The sequence below is a fragment of the Equus przewalskii genome, chromosome 20 (genome assembly GCF_037783145.1).
Source record: "Equus przewalskii isolate Varuska chromosome 20, EquPr2, whole genome shotgun sequence".
NCBI classification, from domain to species: Eukaryota; Metazoa; Chordata; class Mammalia; order Perissodactyla; family Equidae; genus Equus; species Equus przewalskii.
The window spans coordinates 45,265,616-45,281,164 of NC_091850.1; the positions used below are offsets into that span (position 1 = coordinate 45,265,616).

At 42.4% G+C, this 15,549-nt stretch overlaps 1 protein-coding gene across 2 annotated transcripts in view; it reads left to right on the top strand.

Annotated features, from left to right (window-relative positions):
- The window catches only part of ANKH (ANKH inorganic pyrophosphate transport regulator), a 139,677-nt gene that overhangs the window by 72,227 nt on the left and 51,901 nt on the right, over positions 1 to 15,549 (top strand). For both annotated transcript variants that reach the window (XM_008517464.2, XM_070587173.1), the window contains exon 2: positions 6,755 to 6,971. In XM_008517464.2, coding sequence (XP_008515686.1) covers positions 6,755 to 6,971 — 217 coding nt within the window. The remainder of the gene's footprint in view (positions 1 to 6,754; positions 6,972 to 15,549) is intronic.

Sequence of the window (15,549 nt, forward strand, 5' to 3'; positions counted from 1 at the left end):
ATAAGGTTCCTGCACTTTTGGAGCTGCTATTCTGACAGGCTGAGGAGTAAGTGAGAAGAACCAAGGTGGAAATAATGAGAACAGGTAACACTTTATAGAAGTTATCTATGAAAGGAAGGTGAGAAAAATGGCAGAAACTAAAGAGAAGAGTCAAGAGAAGATTTATTTTTAAGATGGAAGAAATTTATGCATGTGTAAATGTTGATGGGAAAGAGCCAGCCAAGTAGCAAAGATCAGACAAGTAGGAGAGGAAGATGGTGGCTCCTGACAAGTTTGGAGGGACATAAACACAGAGACCAGGTAAATAGCCTTAGTCTCACCTTGACCTCGGCCAGGTCAGACTGGCCTTTCCATTGTAACAGGAGAGAGGAGGTGAGGAAGGGTTTGGGGCAATTGTGTTTTGCTGAGGTTTGTTGTAGGGAGAGAAGCAACAAGAAATTTAGTATCTGCCTGATGGATTCCAAATTCCAGATGAAGTACGATGTGCGGTTATCTGCTGAGTAACAGAGAATGAGGCAGCCTAGGAATACTGAGACAGGAATGGAGGGATGGAAGCATAACTAAGCAGCTAACAGCCCAGTTGAGGATGGAGACGTGCATCGTGGCAACAGTCCGTGTTGTTGTATATTTGATTCCAGCCGCTCTCAAAGCCCAAGTAGAAGTCTATAAATATAGATAAGAGTGGAATAGGTAAATAAATAGTTGAATCCAAAGTCAGATATTTGCAAACAATGAGTTGTGGGTATTGACAAGGGTGTGGTTAAAGTGATGACCATGAAATATAGGCTAGAGGATTCAGGAAGGACAGATAGGAGGAGCCGAGAGAGAGAAGGTAGAGAAGAGTCAGGAGAGTGACAACTTGAATGAAATTTAGAATAGATACAGTGGGAGAAACAGAGAGAGCCTCACAGAGCTCCCCAACAGGAGATAAGCTGCCTGTGCACCAGCCCTGCTCCCAGGGAGGAGGCGACACCTCCTGGACCTGTTTCTCAGGAGATACAACATTCCTCCCCGCTGGCAAGGAATGCTTGCTGTTCACACTGGCGTGAAATGACTGGCAGGATTGGGATGAGTGGTGTCTCTGGGTGTGAAGAATCTGAGTGTGCAGTAGAGAGGTGTTTCTGGTCTCCAGAGCCCAGGTTTCAAATGTCAGGATCTCTTTTAGGGTTTAATGGTCTAAGGCCGTTCATACCAGGGAGATCACATGGAGGACTTGTTAGCCGTTTCCATGGAGGTTGTGTTTTTTACTTTCTAATATCCTGTAGTTTTGCTAACTTTCTAGGCAGAAGAAATCAGGCAACAGGACACCATGAACCTGGCAGACGCTGGGAGGTACTAAGGCATGTAGGATCCACTAAACAGCTTCTGAACCCGGATCTGTTCTTAAGTCAAATATTCCACATTGTTGAGTGTCCACGGTGTAGAGAACACTGATATGAAGTGTGAGGGCCCTGAGCCGTGCCACCTGCGCCCAGAACCAGGCTGTGATTGAAGGGCAGCTTCATATTTACCATGGTTGGACTACTGTTAGGTTTGGTCCTAAGGTGTCTTTACTTTGGAAAGCTCCTGAATGTTTAGACACTTTGCCTTTAAACTACAAGTGAACCTCTGTACTTATGACTATCTTGGGACAGAACTCTGACTCAAGGCCTAATTCATTCCGAAGACAGCCCAGACACTTCTTTAGCTGAATTTCAAGACCATGGCTCTTCCTCTGCAGCTGTTCTTCCTGGTCTTAGCTAGAGACGCAGTAGTGTTTGGGAGTGATGTGGCCAGAACAGCACTAGCTAGCTAATTAACATTAAATTACAGCATAGTTACAATACTGGGATAACATGGAAGGCTTGCCACGTCTTTTTTGTTCAAATTTATTTCTAGAGTGCTACTAGGCTGAATCTTGGACTGCTTTCTATCTATATCCTGTCTAGATGATCTCATTTAGTCTCCTACCTTTAAATACTATCTATATGCTGATGACCTCTAAATGTATGTCCAGAGCCCAGATGTCTCCCCCGGACTCCAGACTCACATGGCCAACTACTGTGCTTGACTTCTCTATTTGGAATTCTAATGAGTATCTGAAACCCAGTAGGGGGCTCCCAAGTGGAGTTCTTGCTTTTTCCTCCTAAACCTTCTCTCCCCAGTCTCGCCATCTCAGTAAATAGCTACATATAACATTTGACCAGTAACTCAAGTCAAAAAACTCAACGGTCAACTCTGATTTTGCCCTTTTCCTCACACCTACCATGTAGTCCATCAGCAGATTCATTTATTTCACCTCCAGAAAGCTCTCAAATCAATCCATGTCTCTCCATCTCCACTATCCCACTCTAGTCTAAGCCATCACCTTCTCTTACCTGGATTACCATAAAACTCTTGACTTCTTGCTTCTGCCCTTCCCTCTCCAGCCCACTCCTATCCCCACGGCCAGCATGAGCCTCTGTCCCACCTGTGCTCAGACCCTTCAATGGCTTCCCACTGCTTGTAGAACAAAGCACACATTCTTCACCATGACCTGGGGTGACCTCAGCATCACCTACTTTTCCAAACTCACTGTATCCCCCTCTCTTCTTCTCTTACTGGCTTCCCTTCTGTTCCTTAAAAACACCAGACTTTCCTCCAGCTCTTCATACAGCTGGTTCATTCTTGTTCTTCTGGTCTCAGCTCAAATGTCACCTCTTTGGGGGGGTTTCCTTGTCTAGTCCACCTGAATAAGCTTTCTCCAAGTCCCCAGCTCAGTAGCCTATTTCTTCAGTACCTATCACAGTAAATGTTTATGCTGCTTGTGTACGTTTTTCTTCATTCATTCAAATAGTTACAGATCACCTATCGTGGATCCCCTACTATGCTGTAGGTCTGGGGATGTAGCATGAACCAGACAAAGTTCTCTGTGCCCTGGAGCTCACATTCGGCTGGAGAAGACAGAAAACAAGACAAATAACAAGTAAACAGACAATATAATATTGGGTGATGAACAGGCTATGAAGGAAAACAGGGTAAGCAGAGGAGACAGGGACAAAGCAAATAAGAGGTACCTGAGGACACATAAGAACTAATGATGGATAAGAAAACATCACAAATACGTGGGCAATGGTGTTTTATTCAGATTAGTTTTGAAGAAATAAACTATTTTGAGAAAATTAATTTTAAGCCATATCTCACACAGTAAGTTCCAGGAGGGTTAAAAAGTTAAGTGTGCCCATGAAACATAAACTAGAACAAAATTACCTTATCTATGGATGGGTAAGAATGGCAAAGTCCAAAATATGGAAAGAAACTCCTTGAAATGATTGATCAGCTACATAATAACTTAACATTCCTGGCATCAAAAGAAAATCATGAAATTAAGATGTGAACAAATTGGGGGAAATACTTGCTACAAAGAAGAATAGTAAAAAGCTAATAATATTAATGTAGCATGTGACCTCAATTCTAAAGCTCTTTTTTCCTTGCATTTTAATCTTTCCTGAGATCAGGAGACGTTTTTCATTCATGGTATACATTTAATGTGGTCATTCAAAACATTAAATCAATGGTATATCTTACAAGTAATAGCATCCTACAATCAAAGTGTAATTTTTTTTAAGTTCATAAAAATTAGTATGAACATTAAAGTTCCTGATAGAAGATACCTAGTTCATTCATTCATTCAACAAACATTTGAGTGTTTATGATGTAGCAAGATGATAGGTGTCGAGTGGTAAACAAAATAGACAAAAATCCTGGCTTCTAGTGCCTTCTCTAGGCCAGTCAGTGCTTGGCGCCCTGCGCACTACTTATATCCAATGTAAGATCAGTTGGGTTATTTCTGCGAGGATAAGTACCTTGGCCAAGGCCACTCAGTAATTAAGTGATGGATGCCGATCCAACTGAAGTCTACATGGCTCTAAGCCCTGTGCTCTTCCCCCGAGTTACCTTAATTGTTGAGCTCCGTGAAGCTTTCACACTCAGTCTTGCTGACAGGGCCATCATTCCCTCGTCCTTCTTTCTCCTCACCTGCCTCAGCTCTGGGTTTAAAACTCCATCAAGGAACTGTTGGTGGAAATAGGGAGCATTGCAGTGGATGCCCCAGCCAGGGCTGGTGTCTTTTTAGCAAAGGATAAATAAAGCTTTGCCAACAAGACACAGAAGAAGTCTTGGGGCCAGTCCGGTAGCACAGCGGTTAAGTTTGCACGTTCTGCTTCTGCGGCCCACGGCTCACCAGTTTGGATCCCGGGTGTGGACCTATGCACTGCTTGACAATCCATGCTGTGGCAGGTGTCCCACATATAAAGTAGAGGAAGATGGTCATGGATGTTAGCTCAGGGCCAGTCTTCCTCATCAAAAAAGAGGAGGATTGGCAGCAGATGTTAGCTCAGGGCTAATCTTCCTCAAAAAAAAAAGACACATAAAAAGTCTAATTCTCCATTATGTAGGTGCCCTCCTATATGCTTTTTAAACTTATGCCAAATAATCCATATCATTTAAATTTGAACAAACATTTTAGCAATAAAAAAGTAAACAATTTACAGTGATAGATTTGGGGAAGGATAAGAAGGAAAAAGCACAAACCATATACTGTTCTCAGTGTCTTGAGAGAAACGTGATTTGAAGTTGTCCTAAGTTGGGTTTTCTGGAAGCAGAACCGGTGTTGGGGAGCTCTTGTGCAAGTGGTGCATTGAGTGCGTGCTCTCAGGAGAAGCGGGGACAGAAGCAGTGGGCAGTGAGGAAAAGGGAAGCAAGGATGTGGTCTCCACTGAGACCAGCTTCCACCTGGTCCCACAGGGAACCTCTGGAACATGAATTGTACTAGACTGATCCCTCCCTGAGGTATGGGAGCTGATCTTTTATACCCCTGTGTCAGCCAGGCATTGGCTGTGTGCTATCTGGGGGTCCGGTGTGGCACCCTGGGCGTGGGTGCACTACCCAGTAAAGGAGATCTGGGTGGGACACCAACAGCATCCACTGCGGAAATCCAAAAGGAAATTAATTTGGAAGATTATCAAGTGAGAGGTTTTGACGTACAACAGGAAACCCCCTGACTAGATACACCTACTGAACACGGGAATATCATCGAGGAGCTGGCTGGCTTTTATTTTGCTTTAGGGCGTTAAGGTATTAGACAGGTTTCATAGAAGGAAATTTCTTTCTAAAGAAGCCATGATGGCAGGTATGCTCTGCAAAGGCTGAGAAGGTTCTTATGGAAGTTTTTAAGTTATTGGAAAAAGGAAAAGAGAATTGGAGATAAAATTGGAAACCATTATCATAAACTAGCTTATGTAATACCAACTTTGTCAGAAGAATGATACTGAATTCCTACAGCTACATTTTTAATCTAGATTTTTCTAAAATCATTTTACGCATTGGTATTTTCCTATAAATACATTCCTGCTAACAGTACTTTGCATAGGATGTTCAACTCTATAATGGTGGGTACGTATCATTATATATTTGTCAAAACCCCTAGAATATACAACACCGAGAGTGAACCCTAGTGTCAACTCTGGACTTTGAGCTATTATGATGCACCAATATGGGCTCATTGATTGTAATAAATGTACCACTCTGGGGTGGGATGTTGATAGTGGGGGATATTGTGTGTGTGTTGGGGTAGAGGGAATATGGCAACACTGTATTTTCTGCTCCATTTTGCTGTGAACCTAAAACTTCTCAGAGGCAGATCTGGCAACATGTTTTGGGTTTTTTTTTTTCTTTCTGCTTTTTCTCCTGAAATCCCCCCAGTATATAGTTGTATATTTTAGTTGTGGGTCTTTCTAGTTGTGGCATGTGGGACGCCGCCTCAACGTGGCCTTATGAGCGGTGCGATGTCCGCGCCCGGGATCCGAACTAGCGAAACCCTGGGCCGCAGAAGCGGAGCACAGGAACTTAACCACTTGGCCACGGGGCTGGCCCCTGGTGACATGTTTTTAATAAAGTTCTCTCCTCCTGGACATCCATCCCCACCATCTCCAGTGTAATTTATTTGTCTAGTAGGTGGGAAAGTTCATTTGGAAATGCCATCCTGACAAGGCCACCAGTACTTCAGAGGGTCCCTCATGGAGGATGATTAAAATAATCAGAATATTCTATGACTGCATCTTCTTGAGCAAGCATTATCCAAAAACAGTGTATTTGGTTTCAAGTTTTCTTTTCATATTTGTCTGCACAGAGCACAGGAATATATTTCAAGTTAAAATACGCTGAGAATTAGGTGAATAGGATCCATTGATGATGTACTAAATTCCTTCAGTATCTTTTTTCATAGCATAGAACTCACTCTGTGCTATGAAGGGTACCTACATAACACATACACAGCATTTCAGGTTATGGGTGCACATGCACACACACACACACACAGCTTCCTTAAAGAAAAAAATACCATCCCCCACTCCATATGAAGTGGCTGACTCATTCCAGAATGCCTGTTGCTGTTATGTAGATTCAGCCTACAAATAAAATTTAACATGTTAAGCTTTTAACCAAAACTTCTTAGAATTATTTTCTGATATTAACATAATACACCCATTGGGTTCTTTCTATTACTTTAACCCCAACAAACAGGTATCTCCCCCACAAGAAGCTAATTGAAACTGAAGCTAATGTGGATGAAAATGAAAACTAATAACCTTTATCAAATTACAGTGAGATTTACCCTGTAACTGCTTAGTGTTTCTATAGAAACATGATCTGCTGAGTTTTACTTTAGAAATGTGATTCCCCAGAGTTGAGACGACATTTCTAATGCTGTTTGTGGGCTGTCTTTTCCCCTCCACAGGCCTTGAACCGGGGCATTGCTGCTGTCAAAGAGGATGCAGTGGAAATGCTGGCGAGCTACGGGCTGGCGTACTCCCTTATGAAGTTCTTCACGGGTCCCATGAGTGACTTTAAAAATGTGGGCCTGGTGTTTGTGAACAGCAAGCGAGACAGGACCAAAGCTGTCCTGTGCATGGTGGTGGCTGGGGCCATCGCTGCCGTCTTCCACACCCTGATAGGTAAGGCTGTTGACCATCACTTAAGGATCTAACTTTGCTAATTTCTTATGCCTTTTTGTTTATCTGAATCTGTTTATCATAGTAAGTGATTTCTTCAGTAATTGTTAAATATTTCTCATGAAAATTTCAAGGAATGGAGGGAATGGAGTTTGTGCTCCTAGCTCAGGAAAAGAAAATGTGTTTTCTCTGGGAAGCTGTAGTGTTGTTTCTCTGATTCCCAAACCCTGTGTCAGAGAGGGAGGCATTTCATTAATAGGTGATCTGATCTAGGATTAGCATTTGGTAAGGTCAACAAAATGGCAGGTGCTTATGTTAGAGACATGCATTATCGTACAGACTCACTTAATCTCAAGAATAAAAATAGAAGGATTGTTATATAGAATTAATGTTTATCATCAGTGAGAACAAATGTCAGATTATTTTATGTATTAAAATTAACTAATTTTAGGGCCTCGTTATTCCATTTTATTCAAAGATAAGACTAAATACTCTTTGCATAACATTCTTTCCATGAAAAAAGAAAAAGCTATATCACACAGACAGTGACTGTCCTACAGTTTCGCCAAGACCTTGGAAAAGCACATTTCTTTAGAGCTGGAGTTCCACCTCTGCTGCCTTCTTGGTGGTGATAAAACCCCAAGGGCACGATTTCAGAACTTCTTGGCTTTGAAACAGCTCTGCTCACCTGGTGTAAAAATTGAGTGACACAGCTATTGAACCAGTTGCATAAAACCTGTGAACAACACTTCTTAAATCCATTGTGTACCTTAAAATTGGCACTGGTTGTATAAGAACCGTGAATGTCAGTGTCAAATAAAGGAGCCAGAAGATTAACCCAAACCATTGACAGTGTATTCAGCTGGCAGCTAATGTTTACTCATGTAACTGTGAATCTAAAAGTAAATGGAGTGAGGCCTTTGTGGTTTTCCTTCTTAATGGAGCATAGAATTTTGTGTTAAGAACAATGTGGAAGAGACAATGCTACTGGAGAGCCAAATATTCAGCCAAAGTGTTGTTATTGATCATTTTATTTGGGTTCAGAGCTTCAGGACGTGAGGCAGAGAGGAGATAGCTTTCTTCCCCTCACCTAATGCCCTGGATACTAGCTTATCTACTGACTTTCCAAGAAAACTTCTGCAGCCAGATTTGATCTGGGCCATTTTCAAAGATGGTGTATGTATTTGAGAAAATTCCATGTATAAAATGAGTAGGTCCACATAAATTTTTGTCTAAGGAGGTAAATTAGTTCTCTTTTGCTACTAGTCTTTTTATTTGGATTTATAAATAAATCTCACATTCCCTGTTTTAGTCATGGTTAAATAAGACTTTGGGACTAGGACCTAATTACTAGCCGTCAGTAATTATGGAAGAAAAAAGCTAAGCGTACTGCGTCAGTGAAACTGTTGTGAGGAACATGTGGTCATTGAAATAAAAATCAATGTCATTTTCTAAGTTAAATCTAAGTTTTTCATTTTTAAAATGGAATCATAAGATCTTAAATTTGAACCAAAACAGTTCTACATCCCAGATACATTTAATAGTCATTTTTATCACTTTTTATATTTTTATGATAGCTTTTTTCCTTCCACTACCCAAATGCTTTCTACAATTGCTAAGAAAGTGCATATCAATTTCCTTTGAATGTTTAAAACTCAGATTTTAATGACTTGCCCTCTTCTTGTTTGTTGGCCTCATTTCGATTTTCTGCCTAACTCTTGAATCACTCTCTTGCCTTCTGCTGTCTGCTGCATCAGGTGTCTTTGCTCACCTTCCTCCTTCCTTTTTTAGTTATTCTATAAGCTTTTCTATACCCAGATCTTGCCCCTTCTTTGTTTCCCATGATCTTGACCACAAGCTCCAGAAGGGATGTTGCTTTCTCTCCATCCTCACCTTCTTTTCCCATCACTCACCATCCTTCCATGTCAGTTTCTACTTTATGTGTCACCTACCCTAGACGTTTAAACCCATTTCACGTCTTAGTAATGCTGAAAACAGCTACTTAGATTTCTACATTAATAGTCAGCTCTTGGATAACTATGCTTGTGATAGGGGAACAGTGACATTGATAAAACAAAAAAGCAAATATTCCAAATATATTTGACTTGAGGAACCATTGTATGCTGTCAGGCAGTCTTCCTAATTATATTTGCTTGGACTAATACTGAAATGAATATATATTCCCTACATGATCAGCTTTTGAGGGGCCTGCAGTGAGCACAAGAAGCCGTATATTACAGATTCACCATGCTTAACTCATGGAGTGGAAACATGCACCACAGTCGTCTAGGCTTGAAACTTAATTTGTCTATATCCTTTTTTATTATTATTATTATTTTTTAATTGCAGTAACATTGGATTGTAACAATATATAGCTTTCAGGTGTACATCATAATATATTTCGAATTCTGTGTAGATTACATCATGTTCACCACCCAAAAACTAATTATAGTCCATCCCCTCACACATGAGCCTAATCACCCCTTTTGCCCTCCCCTCTCCCCCCTTTCCCTATGGTAACCATCAGTCCAATCTCCAATGCTGTGTGTTTGTTTGTCGTTGTTTTTATCTTCTACTTATGAGTGAGATCATATGGTATTTGACTTTCTCCCTCTGATTTATTTCACTTGGCATAATACCCTCAAGAACCATCCATGTTGTCACAAATGGCCGGATTTCATCATATATCCTTTTATTCGGGCAAAACTAGTCTAATTGCCCTAAACCTTCCTTTTTAGGTGCTATTTCCCCATTGCCTTGATGAATTTATTTCTTATATCAAGAACTCCTGACTCTTCAATGGCATTTATATAAGGACATGTGAGAGCGCAGAAGAGGAAGAGTCTTTGTTTCGGGGGTTGATTCTGAAAGGCCTCATGGAGTGGCTCATCTCTTAACTGGCCCTGAAAGCGTGATGTATTTCAGCACAGCTCTCTGTAATTTTTCCCGTATCTTTGATACAAGATGGAGTTGAGAATTTGACCTGTTTCTCTGAATTAATATTTTGCTATAGCCATATAAAATTCCAGTTGGTAACTCTTCTCACCCGTGACGTTTCTGTTAATTCCATCTAGCATCAGATTCCTGATTTCAACACCCCCTACCCCACCCCCCACCTTCTGTGTTTTTTTCAGTTTAATGGTCAGCTCTTCCTGGTTCCTGTTCACTTTGTTTCCTACTTCACCTGCTTATTTATTTTATTCTTTATGATATCAGTTACTTTTCCCAGCATGATGCCTTCTGTACACTTAACAAATATATTTCTCTTTTTAGATGTTCTCAAACACTGATGAACTCCATCCATTTTCCCTTATGATATTGTTAATATGAATGTTAACTCTAAAAAGATACACCAGTAATATTAGTTGAGCTCATCTTCCTGCTTTGCATGTTGGAGGCTTTGACTAAAGAAGGATGAGAATCAGAATTGTCCTTTGTTTAACTCACTTTCAAAATAATCCCATCCCCATCCATCCTGTTAGCGGTCCAACAAAATATTTCTTGAACAAATAGTATGCGCATGTTATTACAGGTCCTGTTGATCAAAAGTTGGGAACAGAGGTGAGAGAGGTACAAAAGGTAGTGTGGCCAGATACACCCTTCCCCTTAAATAGATGTAGTTATGTGTGTGTTCAGCACTGATTTCTAGAACACTGGCAAAAACTCTTTTCAGCCAGTGAGAGCTTTTGAGAGATGGTAGAAGCAAACCAAAGTCAATGGGGGGTGGGGCGAGAGTTAAAAACCACCCCTGGACTTGAGAGAGCAGAGCAACAGCGAGAGAACAGAAAAGAAGGAGCTGTTGGTGAGGAGAAGATGTGGGAGGCACACAGTGAGTGGCCAGGCATTTGTAAATCAGGGGGAAGATAAAAAGTTTGGTGCTGAATGTCACAGGTAGGGTGTGTGCCCTGTGCTTGAGTCAGGGCAGGTAACAGGGGAAGGACACATGCATCCTGAGAACATGCAAGAGCTCAGTAGATAACCTTGACAGCAGAAGGGGGAAAGAGGAAGAGAGAGTGGGAGGGGGAGGAGGGAAGTGCAACATAGGAAGAGGACCAGGCAGGGAGAGCACGATGCCCTGAACCCTACAGCTGTGTCTGAGTCCATGGAGATCCTTCGACACCAGTGGGCATTTTTGTGACGTCTCAGGGACAACCATCTTGAATAAAGCAGATTTATTGTAGTGTTCATATAAGTATGTTTAATACAGCTTTAACCAAGAAAGGTCTATATATTCTGTTTATTTGCTTCTTTATAACCTCATGGTCTCTAAAAAAATTACTATTTAGAAAAGTTAGATGTATTTTATCATTCTGCATCATCTCCTTGGTTATGAACTAGTACCTTGGTTAGGGACTCTAGGATTTTTTCCCCCAAAGATTGCGTATTCCCTTATGCTTCTGGACATTGGAGAAATCCTGATTCCCAGCATGATCTTCTCTATCTTAGGTTTTTCCCAGTGTGGATGAACCTGGAACTCCATACTTCTCAGAATCTACTAATAATCTACCAGTTGCTGTAGGCTCTTCTTCACTTAGCAGGGATGTCAAATGTGAGCGTCTGCAGCTTTGAAAAACCAGTTTCAGATGTAGCTCCTTACTTTCACTAACCTGGAGTTATGTCTGGGCATCAGTGAAAGGGTCAGAGTTGGACGTTTGAAATAGGCACAGGTCAGAGAGCACTAAAAGCTCTTTTATCGTGTCATCCGTTATTAATAGCACTCTCCCCAATAAAGGAAAGAACCTCTTACCAGTTCCTTTTCATTACATTTTCTGTAAGGAATTCATCTTCCTTGTGTCTCATATTTGTTTTCTCTGATTTTTTTTTTTTTTGCGGGGGGTGGGGAGCCCACTGGTGAGCCAGGCATTCTCCTCTTCTTGCGAGATTTGCACATGGTTCTGGGTTTCCCCAGACATGGCTGGAGCAGACCTCACCCACTGCACAGGCACTGCCCCAGAAATGCATGGTGGGATGGCTTCAGAAAATGTAGCCAACAAGCCCCGCCCCAAAACCTTATGCAAGAAGCCAGATGAGTAGACACTTGTAATTGTGTTGGACTGACAGACTTGAAGTCTGGAAGATCCACTGGCCCCAAAGTTCATCTGTTCTGTGCACCCATAGCCTGGCTCTAGATGCTCAAATTGCAGGAGCCTTGGGAATATTTCTGGCTTTTTGTTCTTGGCCTGTGTTGGGCAACTGCCCATAAGTGATCTTTTTTAAGCTAAATTGTAGCCACTACTCTTGTCATGGGCTCATCTATGAGACACCATTTTTTTAAATTGCAGGGCATGGGGTTTGCCACCACCAGAGCTTAATTTAGGCTGGCGGTCAAGGTGCAGGTGTTATCCTGTTTCTCCCTCAGTTAATCTATGAAAGAGAGGAAACCTTGCTGACCTTGTGTTTGGTTTCATTTGGGTCCAAGTTAATTTCACCTGTGTGGAAATTAGTGCTGCCCAACCTCCTAACTCATATAGATGTAGAAACCGTTGCTGTGGGTTTTTTATTTCTTTACACGTTTATTCTCAACAGTGACCTATAAGGCCTATTCTGTGTTCTGAAGCGGCCTGGGCAGTCAGCAGAGCACAGGGGAATAAAACTTTTGCAGGTTCTTGTGCTCCTCCAGTGAGCAGTTGAAGTAATTTCTAGAGTGGTGCTATCTGCTGGCCCTCCCTTGTCAACACACTTGTCCATTAATCATGGATTATAAACCAGCCCTGTAAAGGGTGACTTGGTACAATCTGGTGTAATTTAAGCCCACAAGGGTGCCAGGAACGAACAGGCAGTTTCAGTATAGTCTCACAATTAATTGCTATGTAACAAACCACCAATATTCAGTGACTCAGAACCCACACATTTATTCTTGCTCACCAGACCACGGATCAGCTGGGCATTCTTTTGGACATGGCTGTGCTCATGGCTCTGTAGTCAGCTGAGAGTCAGGAGGAGGCTCTGTTGATCTTGATGGGCTCACTGGGGGCCTGTCAACTGACTGTAGGTGGGTCTACATGACCTGTGCTGGGACAGCTGAGCTCTCTTCCACATAGTCTCTCATCCTCCACCAGTGTAGCCCAAGCTTGTGTAGATGGCTGTGGCCATATCCAAATGAGAGGACAGAGACATACAAGGCCTCTTGAGGCCCAGAATCAGAAGTGGCATACCATCACTGCCACCACACACTACTGGCCAAAACAAATCACAGGCTAGCTCAGGTTTAAGGGGTAGGGAAATAGACTCCAACTTTTAACAGGAGGAGCTACAAAATCACATTGCAGAGTGGGGATATGAGGAGAAGAGAAGAAGTGGGGACATTTATGCAATCAGTCTACCCCAATCACTTCTTGGGGGCTTGTGGACTCCTGCCTTTATTCAATCAATATATATTGAACTCTTACTATGTGGCAAACACTGGCTAGATCCTTGGAATTTACACATGAGAAAGACGTATTCTCTAGAAAGAAGCATATATCATACCATAAATTATTGCGAACCCTACTCTACCAAGTCTTGATACCAATCAGATAGAATTTATGTTCTTGTGTTTAAATTTCGCATGTACTTTACTTACTTTATACATGAGTTTATGATATCTCTCCAAGGTCCAGGCAGTGTTTGCACCTCCATCTCCATATCTTCCAGATAAATATTGCCTGGTGGAAATTATAGATGAGTATATCATAGGTCTGTGTCCCAGCCCTCATGCAGGTAACCAGCCTCTTCACAACCAGGTTAATTGGCACAGTGCCTGATGTGTATAAGTTATTCAACCATATTTGTTGAAGTGATTTAAATATTAGCCATACAAACACACATACTTTGGAAGTGATACACTGGAAACACAGGGATGAAGTTACCTGCTCCTGTGAAAAGCCTATAAGCAGAATATGGTGGGCCAATCAATAGTACTTGTGCATGGGAACCTGGGAAATTTGAATTAGAACAAGAGTTCTCAAATTTGCCTCTTGGAAATATACATATTGTCCTGTGACTAAAATGGGAGGAGGGGAGCTGGCCCTGTGGCCCAGTGGTTAAGGTTTTGCGTGCTCTGCTTCAGCAGCTCAATGGTTCAAGGGTTTTGATCCTGGGCACAGACTTAATCCACTCATCCGCCATGCTGTGCAGGCATCCCGCATACAAAATAGAGGAAGATTGGCACAGATGTTAGCTCAGGGTTAATCTTCCTCAAGCAAAATAAAAGAGGAAGATTGGCAACAAATGTTAGCTCAGGATGAATCTCCCTCACCAAAAAAATAACATGAAAAATAAAATGGGAGGAGGGCTTTCTCCTCAATTCCCGTGGGAAAATGCAGGTACACAGACTTGTTTTGATTAATACTAATGTTTCATGGCATTTTGCAACAAGTGCTAGTAATTACTGGATGACCAAGCTTGAGAACCACTGATTGTGGAAAGGGTCCCTCACCCTGGTGGGCTGAGACCAGAGGAGCTAGAGATTTGAAGGGCCCTTCTGGTTTCTTCTTGTTTGGGCGGGGTCAAAGCTGTCCACCTGTGGCTAGGTCAGGTCACTGTCCCCCTGCTGCGGCCACATCAGGAAATCCATTTACATCTGTTCAAAACCTTGTTTAGTTTTTCTTTTTAATGTTCTGCTCTTCGTAAGGATAGAAGCTGTTTCAGAACAATCTTGGTAAGGCAGTTTATAGAACTCAAAGCTTCCTAAATGTTGTCAGGGCAGCTAGCCTGGTAATTATGGAGTCTATGCAAAGCACTTTTAACAAATCACCTCAGCCAACAGCTCCAGCCAGAAACAGCTCTGGGCAAGGGAGGAAGCGGTGGGGAGGGGAGGGCAGGGGAGGGAGTGGCGGGATGAAAAACAGCTGCTGGTATTTTACACTGAAGCTCACAGGGTGGAGGCAACCTTTGTACAGTAGTTATAATCAGACTCATCTTCTATCGTGCAGGGGAGGAGAAGGAGGGAAGAAAATGGGGAGAAAAAGCCTCTTTCCTTGGCCTCCAAATTTTCCCTCTAGTAGCTGAAAGAGGAAAAGAGGTAAAAAGAAACAAAAGCAGCCTTGGGCCTGTAGGTCCCAAAGTGCATGGGAGCTGGGGAGGTGTGAAGGGCCCCACAGGAGCTGCAGGCTAGAAAAAGCGAGGTGGCGGGGTGGGGAGGACACATTCTGGCAGAGTCAGAAAGCTGGACGGGCTCCTCACCCAGCACTCGCTCAGACCCTGTTCAACTTTAATGTTTATTCTTCATTACTCTGTATAAAGGCATCATTTTTATGTTTTAGTGAAAATATTCTAATAAGCAGATGTCTTTCCGTAGGGTAGAGAAGCTTTTCCATTGATCTACTGATGCAGGCGGCACGCCCTGCTCTCACCTGCTCAGATTCACAGGTCCCATCTTTTCTGGTCACTACCCTAGAGTCTCACAGGAAACTCATTCTCTCCCTTTCTTAGAAGCCACCTGTCTTGAGTTCTCTAGGGCTGTTGAAACAAAGTCCCACAAACTGGGTGGCTCAGACAATGGACATTGACTGTCTCGGTTCTGGAGGCTGCCTAATCAGGGCGTCCTCAGGGCTGGTTCCTTCTGAGGGCCATGAGGGAGACTGTTCCAGGCCTCTCCCCC